At 43.9% G+C, this 22212-nt stretch overlaps 1 protein-coding gene across 2 annotated transcripts in view; it reads left to right on the top strand.

Annotated features, from left to right (window-relative positions):
• Positions 1–18851, top strand: part of NOX1 (NADPH oxidase 1) — a 91447-nt gene extending 72596 nt beyond the window's left edge. For both annotated transcript variants that reach the window (XM_073573097.1, XM_073573098.1), the window contains exons 9-13: positions 2156–2391; positions 2475–2637; positions 10046–10192; positions 13484–13608; positions 16352–18851. In XM_073573097.1, coding sequence (XP_073429198.1) covers positions 2156–2391; positions 2475–2637; positions 10046–10192; positions 13484–13608; positions 16352–16478 — 798 coding nt within the window. In that variant the 3' untranslated portion in view covers positions 16479–18851. The remainder of the gene's footprint in view (positions 1–2155; positions 2392–2474; positions 2638–10045; positions 10193–13483; positions 13609–16351) is intronic.
• The last annotated feature ends 3361 nt before the right edge of the window (positions 18852–22212 follow it).

Below are 22212 nucleotides of genomic sequence, written 5' to 3'. Positions count from 1 at the left end.
GGCCCGCATCTCTTTATTGAACTCCTTCTTGAAACGATCCCTCACAGACCGCCACCGATTCACAATTCTGTTCCCTGAAACGAGAAAGGAGTGGTTAGTATACAACATCAGTGTTTCCCAAACTCCAGTCCTCATGGTCCCCAGGGGTCATGTTTTCAGGATTTCCATAGTAAATAGAAATCCTGAACACATGATCCGTGGGGACCACGAGGACTGGAGTTCGGGAAACACTGGTTTACATCAAGCAACCGGTACTGTATATACTTACGCTCTTTAATCTGGGCCCGAACATCGAGGTCCTCCCAGCGGCCCACAAGGAGCGAACAGAATTCCTCCCAGAGTCGTCGGGTAACGATAAGGTCAGCGTGGCGGCGGTCAGCCATATTGCAGAGCGGCTCCCTTTCTCTGACGAGATCGATGAGGTGGTCCACATCGAGTCCTCCATCCTCACCGTCAGAGTCGGGAGCACGCTGTGAAGGCTGTTAAAGAAAAAGACAAAAATAACATAATTAGCCTCCACAAAAGAAATGAAATAAAAAGTGCAAAAAAACAAAGCAAAAATATTTATACTTACACGCTGGTGACCGCCGCGTTGCTGTCGCCGACGACCCTGGGAGGCACTGCGAGGACCTCTTGGCCGAGCACCAGATTGGGAAGACTAGAGAAGAAAACAAAAAATGTTATGTCTTTGGATGTAGGCATTTGTTTGCTGTGTGTGGTCTGCAGAACATTGTTTTCTATGTGTTGTGTGTAGTGTGATGTTGTGTTTCTGCGTTTGATGCAAAAAACTTACCAATTGTGAGCCCACTCCAAGTGTCTGTCCACCCCTTCCTTCTTCTTCTGGGAGCTCCTCTTCATCTTGTGAATCCTGTTTTGAAATAAAAGGCAATGAATAGACATATATTACAGAGATGATGGATTTTGGAAATAAAAACTTACCGTCAAACGCTGACGATGCGAGGGAGGGCTCCCAGAAGATGATGTGCTGTCTTCCTGGTGGCCACACTCCATGCCTGTGGGTGGTGTTCCATCTGCTGCCATTGCTGCTGCTGCTGCTGCTGCATCTATTGGGTGGCTGTTGAATAAAGAGAAACAAAGGGCCAATGAATATCTTGATATTCCATGGCCCTAGTTTGGAGGAATGGGGGATTTGATAATTACCGTCTCTCATCTGCTGCTGGCCTCCCCTCCTCAGCATGTTCCATTTGCTGCTCCATTTGGGGTGGTGGTGGTGCTGATGTTGCTGCAGTGGTCTCCTGCCTTCTCCTGCTGCGCTTGGTTGCTTTCTTGGGTGGCATGTTGGGTGTGGCTGTGGGTCCCACTGTCTTGCTTTTATATATGTCTTGTGGGCAGAGCTACTGAGCATGCTCAGACCAAAAAAAACGGATCCGGCGCATTGCGGCGCTCATAGGCTTTCATTGTGTGAAAAAGCCGGACGCGCCGGATCCGGCGTGTCCGGCTTTTACGCCGGAGACAAAAAACGTTACAGTAGCCGTTTTTTCCAGACGCCGGATCGCGACACATTGCCGGATCCGGCGAAAACCGGATGAAACGCATGGCCATCCGGCGCGATCCGGCGCAAATGCAAGTCAATGGGGGGGAAACCGGATCCGGCATTGCATTTCGCCGGATCCGGTTTCTGTCAAAAGCGCCGGATCGCGCCTGACGGCGAAAACCTGATGTGTGAAAGAGGCCTTACACGCCTGCATAATTTCGGGTAATATTTGATATCCAAATAATTATCACCGAAAAAAGAAAATAATATTATAATAATATACTTTGAGATAATGTCACATAAATTTAAACTTTATTGTTATGGACAAAAAATCTACATATATTTAGAGTGTTACTAAAATGAGTCTATATATTGTTATTGTTGTAATAAAAAATTTTTGGAAGCTGCTTACTCTGCATTGATATTTTAGAGTGTCAGTGCAGAGTAAAGTGTGGACTGCTCGTACATTTACTGCCTATTGGCACTACAGAAATATTTAAGAATACTAAGGGATTATTTTCTGTGGAGAAAAGGCTCAGTAATCTTGTTAAGATGCATATCAGAGCTTACCTCTTTCTCTAGAATGATGACAGCCTTCAGCTGTATTACAGCCATTTTATGTCATTGCCAGCCTATATATATGATTGTTAATTTTTCTAGACTGTAAGTCATCCATCAAAAGCCCTTGAAATTCAAATGCAAAAAAGAGGATTCAAGATGGAAGTTGGTCAGTACATCTTCATTAATTGTCCTTTGGTCTCCCGGCTGGAGTGGCACCCTTTTACTCTCACATCTGCTCCGGAAGAAGACATGTTTTCCGTGCACATTCGATCTGCAGGGGACTGGACGGATAGTCTCATTAAGGTCTTCCAGGAGAAAGCGGACAACCCACCATGGTAAACTAGTTTTGTTTAACATTTTATTTGATAGTCATGTTTTTCTCCTTGGTTAAGTCAATATTTTGCATTTTTTTAAACAGCCTTCAGGTAGATGGCCCATTTGGAACAGCGAGTGAGGATGTTTTTAAGTATGACGTTAGCATGCTAGTTGGTGCCGGTATTGGTGTCACACCATTTGCCTCAATCCTAAAATCCATCTGGTACAAATTTCAAAATGATGATCATCGTTTAAAAACGAAAAAGGTAAGAATAATCTGAACTTTAGTATTTCACTAATAATACCCCCATATTGCTGAGGTGCATGCACTGATTATAGGTCTAGTTCGTCTCTACCATTCAGTACAGTGCAGTCATGGCCAAAAGTTTTCACACTGACACGAATCTTGGTTTTCACAAACCTGTTGAGTCTGTGTTTTTACATATTTAAGTCAAATGTTTCTATGGCTACTGAAGTACAATTAGGCTATGTGCCCACGTAGCGTTTTAAACCGGACACTCAAAACCGGACTCCTTCCCAGAAAACGCGCGTTTTTTCCCGCGCGATTTTACCACGATTATGTTCGCATTTTTGCCGCGATTTTCGCGTGCTGAATTCAAGCACTTTCCAAGCGATTTGAAGCATCCCTTGGAAAGTGATTGACAGGTTGGTCACACTCGTCAAACATAGTGTTTGACAAGTGTGACCAGGTTTTTACTATTGAGGCTGCCTATGCGGCATCAATAGTAAAAGATAGGATGTTAAAAATGATTAAAAAATAAAAATCGGGGTATATTTTACCTTACGACGTCCCGCGCAGCCTCAGCGATGCTCCCGTTCCCAGCGATGCCTTGCGAGACCTGTGATGACGTTGGTCTCGCGTTGCTATAGCGATCTCATGAGACCGCTAGAGTAACGCGAGACTACGTCATCACAGGTCCTTGCCGCAAGGCATTACTGGGAACGCTGAGGCTCGGGAAGGGTGCGCGGGACGTCGGAAGGTAAATATACCCCGATTTTTTATTTAGGTTTTTTTTTACAGGGGTATGGTACCCAGGGCCTGGAGGACAGTCTCCTCTCATCCACACCGTGGGTACCATCCGCACATGAGACGCTTAACTTTGCGCATGGTGGGCATAGTCACATGCGGGAAGTAAGCGGTTCTCATGCATTCCTATGGGTGCTGAATCGCGGCAATTCTTTGCGATTCCGCACAAAAGAATGAGCATGCTGCGTCTTTTTCCGCGATGCGATTCTGCCGTGGAAAAAAGCGCAGCATTAGCACAGCATGTGCGGAATGCCATAGGAATGCATGGGGTGCGTTCTGTACGAGTTTTTTAAACGTTTTTGCAGCGTTTTCGCGCCGAAAATCGCCGCAAAAACGCTTAAAAATCGCATCATGGGCACACAGCCTTATCAGCATTTCATAAGTTCTTACACTTTTATTGACAAATACATCAAGTTTCTGGTGACCCTCAGTTTTCCAGATTTCTGCCCTTCTCCCGGGCAGCTGGTTATCAGCTTCTGGGCCAAATCTTGACTGATGGCAACCTGTTTTTACCTAATTAGTGCTTGGAGTTTCTCAAATTTCTGCGTTTTATTTCTCCACCCACTTTTTGAGGATTGACATTTTCTTTTTGAGATTGAGATCTCGAGTTTCCATGTCATCGAGCTAAAATTTGGATGTTTTGCAATGTAAATAATCACTTTTGCCTTATGACACGGTCCATCACCCTGAAAAATTGTTTATGACCAAATTGCTCCTGGATCATTGGGAGTAGTTGTTCTTTGAGGAGGTTTGAATCCCATTCTTCTTTTATGGCAGTGTTCTAAGGCAAAATTGTGTGTGAGCCCCTCCATGGAGATATAGCCCCAACACTTGAATGGTCTCAGGATGCTTTACTTTTGGCAGACACAGGACCCATATTAGAGTTCACCTTTTCTTCTCTGGACAATCATTCTTCCAGATGTCCCAAAGAGTCTAAAGTGCTTCATCAGAGAAAATAACTTTATCCCAGTGTTCTGTGGTCCAATCCCTGTACTTCCGGCAGAATGTCAGTCTGTCCTTAATGTTTTTCTTGGAGAGAAGTGGCTTCTTTACTGCTCTTTCTTGACACCAGCCCAACCTCCAAAAAGTTTTCACCTCACTGAATCATAGAATCGTAGAGTTGGACTGGACCTCCTGGGCCATCTGGTCCAACCCCCTGCTCAAAGCAGGATTTGCTAAATCAGGGTTCCCCAACTCCAGTCCCCAAGGCCCACCAACAGACCACGTCCCCAGGACCTCCCCAACACTGCCCAGGTGATAATTGCTTCACCTGTGCAATACAAAGGAAATCTTGAAAACATGATCCGCCGGTGTTCCCCGAGGACTGGAGCTGGGGAACCCTGCACTAAATCATCCCAGACAGATATCTGTCCAGCCTCTGTTTGAAGACTTCTATTGAAGGAGAACTCACCACCTCTCGTGGCAGCCTGTTCCACTCATTGATCACTCTAACTGTCAAAAAGTTTTTTTCTAATATCTAATCTGTGTCTCCTCCCATTCAGTTTCATCCCATTGCTTCTAGTCTTTCCTTGTGCATATGAGAATAAAGATGATCCTTCTGCAATGTGACAGCCCTTGAGATATTTGTAGACAGTTATTAAGTCTCCTCTCAGTCTTCTCTTTTGCAAGCTAAACATTCCCAAATCCTGGAACCTTTCCTCATAAGACAGGGTTTGCAGACCGGTCACCATTCTGGTCCCTCTTTTCTGAACTTGCTCCAGTTTGTTGATGTCTTTTTTAAAATGTGGTGCCCAAACCTGGACGCAGTATTCCAGATGAGGTCTGACCAAAGAGGAGTAGAGGGCAATAATGACTTCACCTGATCTAGACTGTATGCTTCTGTTAATACATCCTAGAATTGCATTTGCCTTTTTTGCTGCTGCATCACACTGTTACTCATATTCATCTGAGTGCAGATGTACTGACACCTGCCTGCTGCCATTCCAGAGCAAGCTCTGCACTAGTGGTGAACTGATCCTGTTGCTGAATCTTCCTTAGAAAATGGTCCTGGCACTTGCTGAAATTTGTTAGGGCCCTGGAAACCTTCACAGCAATCAAACCTCTCTCTTTGAAGTTCTGGATGATCGATAAATGGATGATCTCTGGTGAATTTTTTGCAAGCATCAATTTACTTGCCTGTAAAGCCATTTTGATGCAAAACAATGATGACTGCATGTGTTTCCTTGAAGGTAACCATGGTTAACAGAAGAAGACAATGTTTTCAATCACCAGCCCCATTTAAAAGCAACAAGTCTGGTCTTGTTATTCAATCAGCCTGATAGTTATATCAACTGCCTTGTCCTTGTTAACGCTTATGAGCTAATGAGAAGATCACTGAAATGATGTAAGCAGGTCAATTTGTAGTAAGGTTGAATATCAGTGTAAATAGGGTTTTTGGAACTAAGTTAATTTTCATGATGGATGTGGTGATGGTTATTTTTTTATGTATATTTTATTTATTTTTTTTTAAAAAAGGCAAAAAAGGCGGTGATTCAATTTTATTTACTTTTTATTTTTCTTAAAAATCCTCCAATAACGACCAGACGTTTCATCACTTGTACTAGAATACTTCATTCAGGGTTGAGTAATAAATATCATGGTCTTTTATAAAGTATGCATATATTGAGTGGGAAAGGATAAATTATCTTTTTCTTCTATTTGGGGTCTTCAGTTACAAGATTTTCAACTACAATGGTTGTTCTATAGTAAATAACTATTGCACTTTGAGGGACCACTTTTTCCTTGGAGGTCAGGACCCATCAGTACAGTAACTAGACCTGGTCACAGTATGGAAGATCTAAAAGTTCTCATATATTGAAAGGTCATTTTAATAGTGACAGAGAAAGAAAAATCTGGGAGTTCAAGTTGATAAATATGTTTCAATCTCTAACAATAGGACTGAATTTGACACCTGGATTCATGAATCATTACATGGACACAGTTCACACCTCCACAAGAAAGCCTTCAGATCTACAATAGAACACTTCCACCTCATCTGCATACATAACAAAACCCTTAATTTGATCTACTTGACCTATATCTAGCAAGCTGATCACCTCATGTCCTTGTGTAATTCCTATTTAAATGTTGCCATCTTTTCTCAGTAATTCACTTGTAATAAGCCTGTTGAAGGGGTCTTTTGAGCTCTGAAAGCTTCCAAAATATAATTTCTCTGGTTAGTCAATAAAGGTATCACTCCTTGAATACTTTTCTCTTTTTTTTTGAGACATAAGTATTTGCATCAATCTTTCAGTAAATGAAATGTCGTGCTTTAGTGGAAGTTCACAGTTTGTACCTGATCACTAGTGGTCCCAGCTGCTGGGAAACTTAGCTACGTTACTTGTTGATGAGGTTCTTCTAATAAAAAAATCTTGGAAAAAGTGAACAACATCAAAACATAAACTACAAGATATAAAGTCTAAGGCTATGTGCACACGCTGTGGATTGGTCTGCGGATTTTTTATCTGCGGAACCGCAGGTAAAACCGCAGGTGGAAGTGATCTGCCGATTAGCCTGCGGTTTCCCCTGCAGTTTATCACCTCTACAATGGAGGAGATGGTAAACCGCAGCAGAATCCACAGAAAAGAATTGACATGTCATTTCTTTCTGCGGATTCAAAACCGCAGCTTTTCCGCAGATAAAAATCCGCAGCATGTGCACAGCAGAATGTAAATCACATAGATTTACATGCTATTGTACACTGTCTGCAGAACTGCTGCAGATCCGCAGCGGCCAAAACTGCAGCAAAAAAAGCAGATAGCCTAAGGGTTCTTTGTATTGATACAGTGTTCACATGGCCATTAGTTAACCACTGTGTCATTAATGATGTAAGATCCAATTGTGGCCTCAAATACCATAAATAACAGGGAAGTGATATGTCAATGTACAGTTGTGTGCAAACTTGGTGAGACCGACACAAATATTGGATTTCCTAATGTTTGCTTCTTCTGAGTTTTCAGATCTTTTCCTCAAATGTTTCTCTGGTCACCGAAGTGCAATTATTTACATTTAATAAGTTGTTATAGTTTTATTGACAAATACATCAAAGACTCCTAATTGCCTAATCAGTGCTCGGAGTTTATCACAATTTCTTTGCTCTTTGTTCTTTTGATTATTGAGCCACTTAGTTATCACTTTTGCTTTGTCCAAGAGTCTGTCTCAGGCACCACTGGTGGCTCCATGCTGACCTGGGTAGACCCCCCCACAAGGTCCCTTTTGGGCAGAAACATTGCTTCACTTGTCTACCTCAATTGTACTTCAACATGTGACTTTTAAGGATGGAATAATGGTAATGTTTTATCCCCAAATTTTCTGATGCCTCAGAATCTTGGCTTTTCTATCACTTTTGCTTTGTGACATGGTCTCCATCATGCTGGAAAGAGTATTGATCATCCCAAAGTTGTGCCTGGATCATTATGAGAAGTTGCTCATGGAGGATGATTAGATCCCATTCTTTATTCATGGTCGTGTTCTCAGGCAAAAATCAAGTGTGCCCCCTCCATGGATGAAAAGCCCTCCTACATGAATTGTCTCCAGATACTTTATTGTTAGCAGACAAAAGAACTCATGGCAGCACTCACCTTTTCTTGTCCAGACAATCATTCTTTCAGATGTCCAAAAAATATCAAGAACAGACAATGTTTTGCAGGAAATACAGTGTGTACCACAGAGTACTGGGTTAAAATAATTTTTGCCCCATTCAAATTGTTTGGATCATCTGGAATAATGATTGTCTGGAGAAGTAGAGGTGAGCACATCCTTGAGTTTGTGTCATACCAACGTAAAACATCCTCAGACCATTCATGTATGAGGCAGTTATTCATTCAAGAAAGTGACATCACCCACAATTTTGCCTTGAGAAATAAGAGTCAACGCTGTAAATGTTGAGACTTTGCATCAACTTCCTGTATTTGTCACTGTCACTCTTTGATGGTCTTCAGTGAGGAAGGGGGGGCCTGAAACTGTTTCTGGAACTGGGTCCCTAGCAATCCCTGTCCCGGGGGTACTCTTGAAGGTAGAGAGGCCGGAGTCTCCGACCTTACTATGCTCCTGTTAAGCCCTGATCTGTTCCCACCCCCATCCCAGGTTGCATGTGGCAGTAAAGTGAGGTTAGCAAGACACAAAGACAAAACAGGGATACCAGAAAGCAACAAGCATCCAAACACTCATCAAAGGTAAGAGGTATATAGGGAATGATAGGAATGTACCAACAAAATGGGAATAGGGACCAGGAGATAATCACACACGTACTACAGCAAACCACAGAACACTACTACAACAACTCCACTCCAGCCACTTTGCTTTAGCATTTAGCACAGGAAGATGAATCTACAATAGCAACAACGATTTCCTATTCAGCACAACGTCTCCAAGGAGATAGGAAGCAGAGCTTTCACTGGCAAGACAGAGAGGGTCTTTCCAGGTTTTATAGTGAGAGGTAATGACCAGATCAGAAGCAGCTGAAAATGGAGCTTCACGTTTCTGAACAGCAAAGAAAGGGTCGTTAACGTCTTCAGCACCAAAGGAAAACAAATCCATTTAATATGGAACACAAATAAATAGGCTAAATGAATGATCTGTGATTCACAATATGTAGTGAACTTCTACCTCCAGATCTCTCAGGAGGATTTGACACACTCATGATAGTCTCTAACTGTTTAAAAATTTATGAAATCCTTATAATTGTACTACAGTAACTATAGAAACATTGGACTATAAGAGCTAAAAAATCCTAAATCTATAAGCTTTATGAAAACCAAAATTTGTGTCCGTTTTCAACATTTGGTCACGACTTTATAATATTGCTAAGTGTTTTTTAAAGAAAGGCTGTAGTGATGAGCAAATGTGCTCAGATGACGTCTTATCCGAGCACGCTCAAGTGTTATCCGAATATCTTGAGCATGCTTGTATGTTATGTTCATGCCCCTTTGGCTGCATAATTTCCGGTTGTTAGACAGCCTGAACACGTGGGGATTGCCTAACAAACAGGCAATCCCCATATGTGTTCAGGCGGTCTAACAGCCATAAATCATACAGCCACAGGGACTCGAACATAATATACGAGCACGCCCAAGATACTCGGATAACACTCGAGTACGCCCATCACTAGATGACTGTACTTACAAGTAACTTTTCAGGGAGTACATGAAAAATAACACTATTTCTGGACATGATATGACTTGTATACTGCATTTTCACGAGTTTTCTCTCTTTGCATCCTCTAATGTAGATAGGAATCTAAGTCTGAAGAAAGGAAAAAATTCAGCACTATCCTTCTGTGTCTTCCTCTGCTTGTTTCTTCCCTCTGCTCCTTACTCCTTCGCCCTCTCTTCTCCTTAGAGTATAATGGGCTGTGTCAGACGACATCATAGTGAACTGGTAGTCCATCTTGTGTGAAATAAACAGCTTATTTCTATTTTGCTCAGAGTGGATGACAAGTTCAGCATGCAGGAAGGAAGAGTTGACTGATAAGTGGTTAAGGAAGCAGATTTCCCCGATAAGATATATTACAAACTTTCTTACTGTATATTTGCCTGTATTATTAATGTATGCAAAGTTTGCTTCATGTGACAAAAAGAAAAAATCATTTGACTTAATAAGTGTCAATTTAAACTTTACATCTGCAGATTTATTTCTACTGGATCTGTCGGGAGACTGGCGCTTTTGCCTGGTTTGCTGATCTACTGCGCTCTCTGGAACAGGAGATGATCAGCTCTGGAAAAGATGGATTTCTTAATTATCGACTCTTTTTGACCAGTTGGGACAGCAGCATAGTATGTGTCATGTGAAATCTCATAGTTTTTACCAAATTGTGACCAATTTTTTTAAACATAAACAAACAATACATGCAAACATTGCTCAACCAACGATAACATTTCATTGAACTCTGCCCAATTGTAAATTTACAGCGCAGGGTTAAAGCTCCTGCTCATGCAGTCTAGGACAAGCAGATTGGGTCTCAGACGGTCAGAAACAGCCACGGACCCTGTGAAGAAAACAGAAGTGGTTTATTACCGCTTCTGTCTACTGTTTCATCAGCTGCGCAGTGCTCAATTAGCACTATGTGGTGTATAGAATCATTGGCGTGGAAAAACCTTCCGTAGGACCTGGCAATCACATTGGCCTTGTGGCTTCTGTCACTATTGGGAACTGTTTTCCTCTGTAACTGGGGCTACCCTGAATGTCCAACTTACAGTGAAAGAAAAATTATGAGGAAGACTTTGATGACCTCTTTGGGGTCTAATTATGTAAATATAATACACATATAAAACATCTGCAAAAAAAGTTATAAAAAGTCCAAACTGCAAAATATTTTAAAATACAAAAGAAAATATTTTTTTCATATAAAATAAGTTTTGCATGACAGTAAAAATACTGATTAAGTATCGACATGATCATAGCCTAAAAAATTGATTTACAATGGGTTCGTAAAGTATTTAGACCCCTTTAAAGGGAATCTGTAACCTATTTTTTCGTATATTAGCTGTTGCCACCGCTATCAGGGGCTTATCTACAGCATTCTGTAATGCTGTAGATAAGCTCCCATTGTAACGTGAAAGATAAGAAAAACAAGTTATATTATACTCACCCGGGGGTCCGGTCCCCAATGGGTGTTGCGGTTCGGGTCCGGTGCCTCCCATCTTCTCGCGATGACATCCTCCTCCTTGCTTCTGTTGCGCTCCTGTGCAAGCGTACTTTCTCTGCCCTGTTGAGGGCAGAGCAAAGTACTGCAGTGCGCAGGCGCCGGGAAAGGTCAGAGAGGCCCAGCGTCTGCGCACTGCAGTACTTTGCTGTGCCCTCAACAGGGTAGATATAGTACGCCTGCGCAGGAGTGCTACAGAAGCAAGGAGGAGGACGTCATCGCTAGAAGATGGGAGGCACCGGACCGCAACACCCATCGGACCGGACCCCCGGGTGAGTATAATATAACTTGTTTTTCTTATCTTTCAGGTTACATCGGGGGCTTATCTACAGCATTACAGAATGCTGTAGATAAGCTGCAGCCACCACCATTAGGGGCTTATATACGAAAAAATAGGTAATAGATTCTCTTTAAACTTTTCACTCTTTGTTTCATTGCAGCCATTTTGTAAATTCAAAAAAGTTCATTTTTTTCATTACTGTACACTCTGCACCCCATCTTGACTGTAAAAAAACAGAAATGTAGACATTTTTGCAAATTTATTAAAAAAGAAAAACTGAAATATCACATGGTCATAAGTATTCAGACCCTTTGCTCAATATTGAGTAGAAGCACCCTTTTGAGCTAGTACAGCCATGAATCTTCTTGGAAATGATGCACCTGAATTTGGGGATCCTCTGCCATTCTTCCTTGCAGATCCTCTCCAGTTCCGTCAGGTTGGATGGTGAACGTTGGTGGACAGCCATTTTCAGGTCTCTCTAGAAATGCTCAATTGGGTTTAGGTCAGGGCTGTGGCTGGGCCAGCCAAGAATGGTCACAGAGTTGTTCTGAAGCCACTCCTTTGTTATTTTAGCTGTGTGCTTAGGGTCATTGTCTTGTTGGAAGGTGAACCTTCGGCCAATTCTGAGGTCCAGAACACTCTGGAAGAGGTTTTCATCCAGGATATCTCTGTACTTGGCCGTATTTATGTTTCCTTCAATTGCAACCAGTCGTCCTGTCCCTGCAGCTGAAAAACACCCCCATAGCATGATGCTGCCACCACCATGTTTCACTGTTGGGAATGTATTGGGCAGGTGATGAGCAGTGCCTGGTTTTCCCAACACATACCGCTTTGAATTATCACCAAAAGTTCTATCTTCATCTCACTAGACCAGAGAATATTATTTCTCATAGTCTGGGAGTCCTTCATGTGTTTTTTAGCAAACTCTATGCGGGCTTTCATATGTCTTGCACTGCGGAGAGGCTTCCGTCGGGCCACTCTGCCATAAAGGCCCAATTGTTGGAGGGTTGCAATGATAGTTGACTTTGTGGAACATTCTCCTATCTCCCTACTGCATCTCTGGAAATCAGCCACAGTGATCTCGGGGGTTCTTCTTTACCTCTCACCAAGGCTCTTCACCCACGATTGCTCAGTTTGGCTGGACGGCCAGGTCTAGGAAGACTTCTAATGGTCCCAAACTTCTTCTATTTAAGGATTATGGAGGCCACTGTGCTCTTAGGACCCTTGAGTACTGGAGAAATTCTTTTGTAACCTTGGCCAGATCTGTGTCTTTCCGCAATTCTGTGTCTGAGCTCCTTGGCCAGATCCTTTGACCTCATGATTCTTATTTGGTCTGACATGCACTGAGAGCTGTGAGGTCTTATATAGACAGGTGTGTGCCTTTACAAATCAAGTCCTATCAGTTGAATTAAACACAGCTGGACTCCAATGAAGGAGTATAACCATCTCAAGGAGGATCACAAGGAAATGGACAGCATGTGCCTTAAATATGAGTTTCTGAGCAAAGGGTCTGAATACTTATGACCATGTGATATTTCAGTTTTTCTTTTTTAATAAATTTGCAAACACTTCTACATTTCTGACTTTTTTTTCAGTCAAGATGGGGTGCAGAATGTACATTAATGAGAAAAAAAATGATTTTTTTTTAATTTACCAAATGGCTGCAATGAAACAAAGAGTGAAAAATTTAAAGGGGTCTGAGTACTTTCCGTACCCACTGTAAGACATTATTTGGTGTTAAACATGAACAGAAAATTAATGAATTCAGCAATTGCTAAGCCACATAAAGGGGCTTACTAGATTTTGGGGGTTGTGTGAAATTATGTCAAATTTGCCTTTTTTTCTGTGTTTTTTTGTGTTGTTCCAATACACACAAATTCAATAAACACATGGAATTGCAATAATTTTCTGGGAGAAATACTTAATTTTCTGGAGCAACGTCAAGGGTGCCAACACTTTCGGCCATGAATGTACATGGTGGCCTTTTAAGGGGGCTGTCAGGTTTCTTTTATTCAGACCATGGACTGAAGACCCATTGTCTTGTGTGATTGCTGGGGGTCCAACCCCTAGGATGGTGGATAAGTTGAAATCTTAATACAACCTTTTCACTCTCTTCACCTGCTATCACGCTTTTCTTCGCAGGCCGGCCACGCCATTATTAACTTTGATGTGGCAATCGATACAGTTACAGGATTAAAGCAAAAAACCAGTTATGGACGACCCAACTGGGAGAATGAGTTTACACAAGTGGCGGAGACACATCCCTGGTATGTAGAGCGGTGTTGGAGATGAAGACTGTATGTCTGTAAAGTGAACCTCTTAGGCTACTTTCACACATCTGTCGGACACTGTCCGGCAGCGTGCGGCGAAAAGCCGGACTGCCATATCCGGCCTGAAACGGAGACATCGGAAGCATATGCGACGCGATTTACGGCGGCTGACACGGCTTTGAAAAGAAGAAGCCGCTGCAGAACGGGGGAGGACAGAGAAGGTACAGAGGAGAGAGAGAGAGGACAGAGAAGGTACAGAGGAGAGAGAGAGAGGACAGAGAAGGTGCGGAGGAGGGAGAGAGAGGACAGAGAAGGTACGGAGGAGGGAGGGAGAGAGAGAGAGAGAGACTGAGACTATCTCCGGGCATGCGCAGAGTGCAAAAACCTGAATGCGGTGGCCGGATCAGGAAGGAAACTGATCCGGTGGCCGGATTTCATCATTGACTTTCATTCAAACACAGAGACGAGAGCGCCGCATCCGCGCATGTCCGTTTTTTTTCGCCGGACAAAAAAACGTTGTTGCATGCGTTGTGTCCAGCTGCCGGAAAGGAGTTTTCAGCCGGATCCGGTAAAAACCAGAACAAACGGAAGCAAATGCGGCGCAATCCGGCGCATGTGATAATCAATGAGAAAAAATCGCATCCGGCAGAACTAAAAACGGATCCATTTTTTTACACACATGCTGGATCACGCCTGACGGCAAAAACCGGATGTGTGAAAGAGGCCTTATTTTTAAAAAGTTCCCCCGCAGCAGCATTTCTTCATTATGTTTAATTAAAAGGTGTTTTCAGCCCACTATATACACTCACTGGCCACTTTATTAGGTACACCATGCTAGTAACGGGTTGGACCCCCTTTTGCCTTCAGAACTGCCTCAATTCTTCGTGGCAGAGATTCAACAAGGTGCTGGAAGCATTCCTCAGAGATTTTGGACCATATTGACATGATGGCATCACACAGTTGGCGCAGATTTGTCGGCTGCACATCCCTGATGCGAATCTCCCGTTCCACCACATCCCAAAGATGCTCTATTGGATTGAGATCTGGTGACTGAGGAGGCCATTTGAGTACAGTGAACTCATTGTCATGTTCAAGAAACCAATCTGAGATGATTCGAGCTTTATGACATGGCGCATTATCCTGCTGAAAGTAGCCATCAGATGCCTGTTCTTAGCTGAGAGGAGTGGTACCCAGTGTGGTCTTCTGCTGCTGTAGCCCATCTGCCTCAAAGTTCGACGCACTGTGCGTTCAGAGATGCTCTTCTGCCTACCTTGGTTGTAACGGGTGGCAATTTGAGTCACTGTTGCCTTTCTATCAGCTCGAACCAGTATGCCCATTCTCCTCTGACCTCTGGCATCAACAAGGCATTTCTGGCCACAGAACTGCCGCTCACTGGATTTTTTTTCTTTTTCGGACCATTCTCTGTAAACCCTAGAGATGGTTGTGCGTGAAAATCCCAGTAGATCAGCAGTTTCTGAAATTCTCAGACCAGCCCTTCTGGCACCAACAATCATGCCACGTTCAAAGGCACTCAAATCACCTTTCTTCCCCATACTGATGCTCGGTTTGAACTGCAGGAGATTGTCTTGACCATGTCTACATGCCTAAATGCACTGAGTTGCCGCCATGTGATTGGCTGATTAGAAATTAAGTCTTAACACACAGTTGGACAGGTGTACCTAATAAAGTGGCCAGTGAGTGTATGTCGCCCATTAAAAAAAAATCTGTGCTGTATTGTATGAGAAATGTTGAAATAGGAGTGGGAATGAGCATTATGTGAGGGGATGTGCACTCGACACTCAGCTGAAAGGATGAGTAGCCAGGTGTCTATGTCTGGGGGCCACAATTCAAGGTGTTCCAGAAAAGCAATGGAGCACAGATCATCGGGGTAATAGGAATACACAGAAGACCCCACTATATATTTGGTGACAGTAGATCAAACCCGCTGATTTTGTCTACCTGACCCAGATCCAAAATGTAATATTATTGGTTATACAATATAACACTTTCATGTAGCTGCTTTTGTACTTTACCTCCTGATTTACCAATAGAGATAAAACACTGGTCGAATATTATGAATGACCATTCCTAGGAACACTCAGCTCCAATAATCAGCCAGTGTAAACCGGCTGCCGATCACCCAAAGAATAAGCAAAAGGCTGACATAAAAGCCATAGTTCTCGGCAGCACGTTTTCTTGTGCAAGGCCGGGGTCACACTGTGTTTTAGCAGTCTGTTACACAGACTGTGTTACACCGCGGCATAACGCAGTCCGTTAATGCTGCCATTGCCCTCCATTAACGGGCGCATCGTGACACATGCCGTAAAGCATTGTGGAATTTCAATTTTTTTGCAATTTCAACGCATTTGTAGTATTTTTCCCAATTTCCAGTGCTCTATATGGTAAAATGAATGATGTCATTCAAACCTGCAACAAATCACACACAAAAAACAAGCCCTCATATAGTTATGGGGATGGAAAAATAAAAAAAAGGTTTGGCTCTTGGAAAAAGGGGAGGAAACAGTGAAGACGAAAAAAAAAGCGTAAAATCGCCAAGACGTAAAGGGGCTAACATGTATTTCTTTAGTGATACATCAGAAGAATAAGAGCGCACACGTTGGCAGCTCCTCTCCCCAGTCTCTGGGATCTGATAATATTGTAGGCAGTCTGAATGGTTTGACGCTTATGACCATTGCCGGGAATTTTACCAATAAAGCAATATTTTTTTTGCATTTTACAGGTCTACTGTGGGGGTTTTTCTTTGTGGTCCTCAAGCTCTTGGTAAGACCCTTCAACAATGCTGCCATCAGCACTCCAGCATGGACCCCCGGAAAGTGCAGTTCTACTTTAATAAGGAGAATTTTTGAGGTGCAGCAATACTGATCAGGACAATGAAAGGTTTCGCCCGTCACAAGGAAAACATTACATTTTATCATTGGTGAAACTACACGCTGTAAAGATGCTGGCAGACTGAGATTATGCTCATCTAGTAGCATTCATAAGTGCCATCGTTATAACTCCGTTTATGACGGGAAGGGTTTCCTGTTACGACAGCTAATGATTGGAATCTGGACTGATAAACATTGTTTCTTATAGAAGCATAAACTAAAATATCAGACAGATGCTAAATAATACGCTAAACTTTTCTTTCAAAATATGCATTTTTAGGCATAGGGTTATGAGATTATTCAGGGCATCAAATAGTGAAAATCTGGAGGTGTCTAACCGATAAATGGATTAACGTAGCACTCTCCTATAAATGTTAACATTTAGTTCAGGGAAGGTCCTGCAGGTCTCAATGCGCTTTCCTATCGGTGTATATTTAAGACCAGAAGCCAGTTTTGTAATGCAATCCTGTAAGATCTGTGATTAGAATCTCATAGGCTTATACTGATAAAGGGATTGGTCCACACAAAACCAATGATAACATTAAGCAGTTCAGGACTGTGACATTTTCCCTTGTTCCTGTTCAGGCACACTTTAGGGATTTTATCATACAGCTCTAAAAATGTTTCTCTTTTCGTAGAAATTATTTTTATATATTGGACATATTTTTTTTCCGACACTAAAAAGAGTCATTCAGACTGGCAATGCTTATTTCACCTGTAACTGGGAATGATATATTACCCCCAGTTACAAGGTAATTTCAGTCTCCTGCCAGCATAGTAGTTCCTGCTCCCTCTTTAGACCCACATCAAATGTTCACTGGGTTTGGAGGAGAAAGCACAGTCAGTGTTTCCTAATCTGAATACACAAGTGCCTCTTCAGCATTGCGTATATAGCAAGAAAGTAAACCTGTCAATAAAGCATGTTAAGCCCCCGTTACACACTGCGATATCGCTAGCAATATCGCTATAAAGTCACCGATTTCGCTGCATGTGATACTTACCTCCGACCGGCTCCCCCGCTGGTTATCGCTGATCGCGCGAGAAGCTGCTGGACCATTCCTCGTCGGCCACTTCCTGCGGCGCTTCCTGCTGTGACGGTGAGCGACGCCTGGAGCCGGGCGGGAGGACGCAGGATTGCCGCGTCTGACAGGTAAGCAGCGATCCCCGTCCCCAGCGATGTCGCTAGTGAGATCTGCCTGTGTGGCAGCTCACTAGCGACCACCTAGCGATGCACCAGCGATCCTGACCGCGTCATATCGCTGGTCGGGATCGCTGGTGCATCGCTAGGTGTAACGGTACCCTTATTTTCTTTGGTTGGAGCCTGGTTGTATCTGACAGTTGACTCCCCAGCCCCACAGCTACACAATCTCCTCCAAGCTGCTTACTCTGCAATGACATTTTAAAATGTCAGTGCAGAGTAAGGTGTGGATCACACAGGTGTTTATAGTCTGTGGGCAATCCAGAAGAAGGTAGCATACTTACTGATCACTATCTTTATGATCTACTATGTTTACATTATATACACCTAATGGGAATCTGTCAACACATTTTTTTCATATGAAAGTTGTGGTTTGGCTGTATAGATACTTACAAAAATGATGTATTTTTTAGTAGAGATCAGAAGTACTAGACATGAGACATATAGTGGAGAAGCCATATGCAAATCAGCATGGAAGTGCATTGGGGGAGTGTTGTTGCATTTGAGCTTCTTTTTCCAGGTTCACTGACATGCCCCCAGTGCACTACTAGTACTTTTTGTGGCATAGCAGGTTACACCATTCAGTAGCTATAAAAATATTTGCCAAATGGATATTCACATCACATACATTTGCCACAAAGGAACCTATGGGAATGTAATTGTGTACCTGTGTGTAATTATTACATATGTACAGATATATGTCACTTATAAGGCCAGTAGTTGATGTCAATAAAAGGAGAGTTCCAGATTCAGCAAAGTCATCTTTTCTTTTTATAATGTAACGTTTTAATGGATTTAAAATTTCTACTTGCTGTAATTAAATGGGACCGGGGAATAAAGTGGTACAAAATATTATTTTTTAGTGGCTAAATATCAGAGCCGGACACATGATGGGCACAGCGGTGCCAGGACTGATATCCCCGTATGTCTGTATATGTGATAAAGTATCAGGCTGTGAATGCGATGAACAATGTAATTTATTTTGTACTTTTTCCACTTATTTCTAAGCTTCCCAACATTGCTCTGTCCATACCGATCACCATCCTTTGTGTTCATTATTATATTGTATTATTTATTCATCCTCATGTGTAAAAAATAAAAAATCCTTAATTATTGTAGATTTTTGTAGAATTCAAATAAATTGTAAATAAATATGCCTGACCATAATTGTTTCAACGAGTTATATCCTCTTCTTCCTATTCTATATTCATGTATCAGACACTACTAATACAGCAAAATTATATTTCTTTTAATGGCAAAATAAGTGCCCGAGTCCCTGGGTGTGGGGCCCATGCTCAACCACCACTACACTCACTTCTTGATGGAATGGCTTAGGCCTCTTTCACACATCAGGTTTTCGCCGTCAGGCGCGATCCGGCGCTTTTGACAGAAACCGGATCCGGCGAAATGCAATGCCGGATCCGGTTTCCCCCCCATTGACTTGCATTTGCGCCGGATAGCGCCGGATGGCCATGCGTTTCATCCGGTTTTCGCCGGATCCGGCAATGTGTCGCGATCCGGTGTCTGGAAAAAACGGCTACTGTAACGTTTTTTGTCTCCGGCGAAAAAGCCGGACACGCTGGATCCGGCGCGTCCGGCTTTTTCACACAATGAAAGCCTATGAGCGCCGCAATGCGCCTGATCCGGCGAAAGCCGGATCCGGTGGCCGGATCCGTTTTTTTTGGTCTGAGCATGCTCAGTAGCTCTGCCCACAAGACATATATAAAAGCAAGACAGTGGGACCCACAGCCACACCCAACATGCCACCCAAGAAAGCAACCAAGCGCAGCAGGAGAAGGCAGGAGACCACTGCAGCACCATCAGCACCACCACCACCCCAAATGGAGCAGCAAATGGAACATGCTGAGGAGGGGAGGCCAGCAGCAGATGAGAGACGGTAATTATCAAATCCCCCATTCCTCCAAACTAGGGCTATTGAATATCAAGATATTCATTGGCCCTTTGTTTCTCTTTATTCAACAGCCGCCCAATAGATGCAGCAGCAGCAGCAGCAGCAGCAATGGCAGCAGCTGGAACACCACCCACAGGCATGGAGTGTGGCCACCAGGAAGACAGCACATCATCTTCTGGGAGCCCTCCCTCGCATCGTCAGCGTTTGACGGTAAGTTTTTATTTCCAAAATCCATCATCTCTGTAATATATGTCTATTCATTGCCTTTTATTTCAAAACAGGATTCACAAGATGAAGAGGAGCTCCCAGAAGAAGAAGGAAGGGGTGGACAGACACCTGTAGTGGGCTCACAATTGGTAAGTTTTTTGCATCAAACGCAGAAACACAACATCACACTACACACAACACATAGAAAACAATGTTCTGCAGACCACACACAGCAAACAAATGCCTACATCCAAAGACATAACTTTTTTTGTTTTATTCTCTAGTCTTCCCTGGTGCTCGGCCAAGAGGTCCTCGCAGTGCCTCCCAGGGTCGTCGGCGACAGCAACGCGGCGGTCACCAGCGTGTAAGTATAAATATTTTTGCTTTGTTTTTTTGCACTTTTTATTTCATTTCTTTTGTGGAGGCTAATTATGTTATTTTTGTCTTTTTCTTTAACAGTCTTCACAGCGTGCTCCCGACTCTGACGGTGAGGATGGAGGACTCGATGTGGATCACCTCATCGATCTCGTCAGAGAAAGGGAGCCGCTCTGGAATATGGCTGACCGCCGCCACGCTGACCTTATCGTTACCCGACGACTCTGGGAGGAAATCTGTTCGCTCCTTGTGGGCCGCTGGGAGGACCTCGATGTTCGGGCCCAGATTAAAGAGCGTAAGTATATACAGTACCGTTTGCTTGATGTAAACCAGTGTTTCACGAACTCCAGTCCTCGTGGTCCCCACGGATCATGTGTTCAGGATTTCTATTTACTATGGAAATCCTGAAAACATGACCCCTGGGGACCATGAGGACTGGAGTTTGGGAAACACTGATGTTGTATACTAACCACTCCTTTCTCATTTCAGGGAACAGAATTGTGAATCGGTGGCGGTCTGTGAGGGATCGTTTCAAGAAGGAGTTCAATAAAGAGATGCGGGCCCCGAGTGGATCTGGAGGACGCAGGAGCAAGTACAAGTACGCAGAAGCCCTGTCGTTCCTCCGGGAAACAATGGTCACTAGAAGGTAAATATTACACACCACATGTGAAAAAAAATGTTAGATGTAAATTTTTTTTTTCAGCCAGGGCCATACCATGTCAGTATTTTAATTGTTTTTTTTTCTCTTTATTCCACAGCACGGTGAGCAGCACTCGGGAGCCTGCACGATTGGACCCTTCTGAGGAGATCCCTGAGGAGACCGGCACCGAGGGACACTTCGACCGCCCCGGTACATCTGCACCTTCCCAGCCTTCCCACACATTCGACCCATCTGTCCCATCCACCAGCACAGGAGCATCGTGGCCGCCTACATTACATGAAGCTGCTGGTGAGGAGATCGCTTTCCCTTTACCCCACCCTTCTGCCCCTGCCACCTCTAGTACACCTGCGGGTACTGGGCGGCAGCGGCAGAGGGGTCAGGAAAAGACTTATGCGCCAGAGTTCTTGCATCTGAATGCATCTTTCCAGAACTGTCTAAAAGTCTTGTCAGAGCAAATCTCCGCAGGCTATCAGCAGATCAACTCCAGCATTCTGGAGGTGAAGACACTTCTGCAAACCATGCATTCAGAAGCAAGATCTTCGCCAAACCACACCCTTTTCAGGTCTGTTGTGGAGCGCATGGAAACGCTCTCTCCTGCCCAGCAGATGCATGTAATGCATTCATGCCACGCTGCTCTCCAGCAAGTTACCTCCCAACCTCCTCCTCCCACCACAGTAGTTCCTCCACCTGCACCCCCTCCAGCCACTTTCCATCCTCCCCCTCCTATTACATCTACACCCCCTCCAGCCACTTTCCATCCTCCCCCTCCTATTACATCTACACCCCCTCCAGCCACTTTCCAACCTCCCCCTCCTATTACATACCATCCACCTCCCCAGCACCATCCACCTCCCCAGCACCAGCAACCTCCCCAGCACCAGCAACCTCCCCAGCACCAGCAACCTCCACAGTACCAGCAACCTCCCCAGTACCAGCAACCTCCCCAGTACCTGCAAACTCCCCAGAACCAGCAACCTCCCCAGTACCAGACATCTCCCCACTTCCAGCAACCTGCCCCGTACCAGACATCTCCCCACTTCCAGCAACCTGCCCCGTACCAGACATCTCCCCACTTCCAGCAACCTGCCCCGTACCAGACATCTCCCCACTTCCAGCAACCTGCCCCGTACCAGACATCTCCCCACTTCCAGCAACCTGCCCCGTACCAAACTCCTTCCCCATACAACTTGACATCAACATCATCTGCTCCTACAGTCCCTGCCCAACCCTCCACTCCACCACCCACCACCTCTTCTGCTTCCCACATGTCCACCCATTCTGTAGTTTTTTCCACACCTTCACCTCTAACTGTTCCTTCCCCACCACGATCCCAGTCCTCTCTCCACACTCCCAGTGTCGA

This window comes from Dendrobates tinctorius, unplaced genomic scaffold, assembly GCF_039654945.1.
Source record: "Dendrobates tinctorius isolate UK_male_01 unplaced genomic scaffold, ASM3965494v1 ptg000034l, whole genome shotgun sequence".
NCBI classification, from domain to species: domain Eukaryota; kingdom Metazoa; phylum Chordata; class Amphibia; order Anura; family Dendrobatidae; genus Dendrobates; species Dendrobates tinctorius.
The sequence above is the reverse complement of the archived record's forward strand: the minus strand, read 5'-3'. Positions and strand labels throughout refer to the sequence as shown.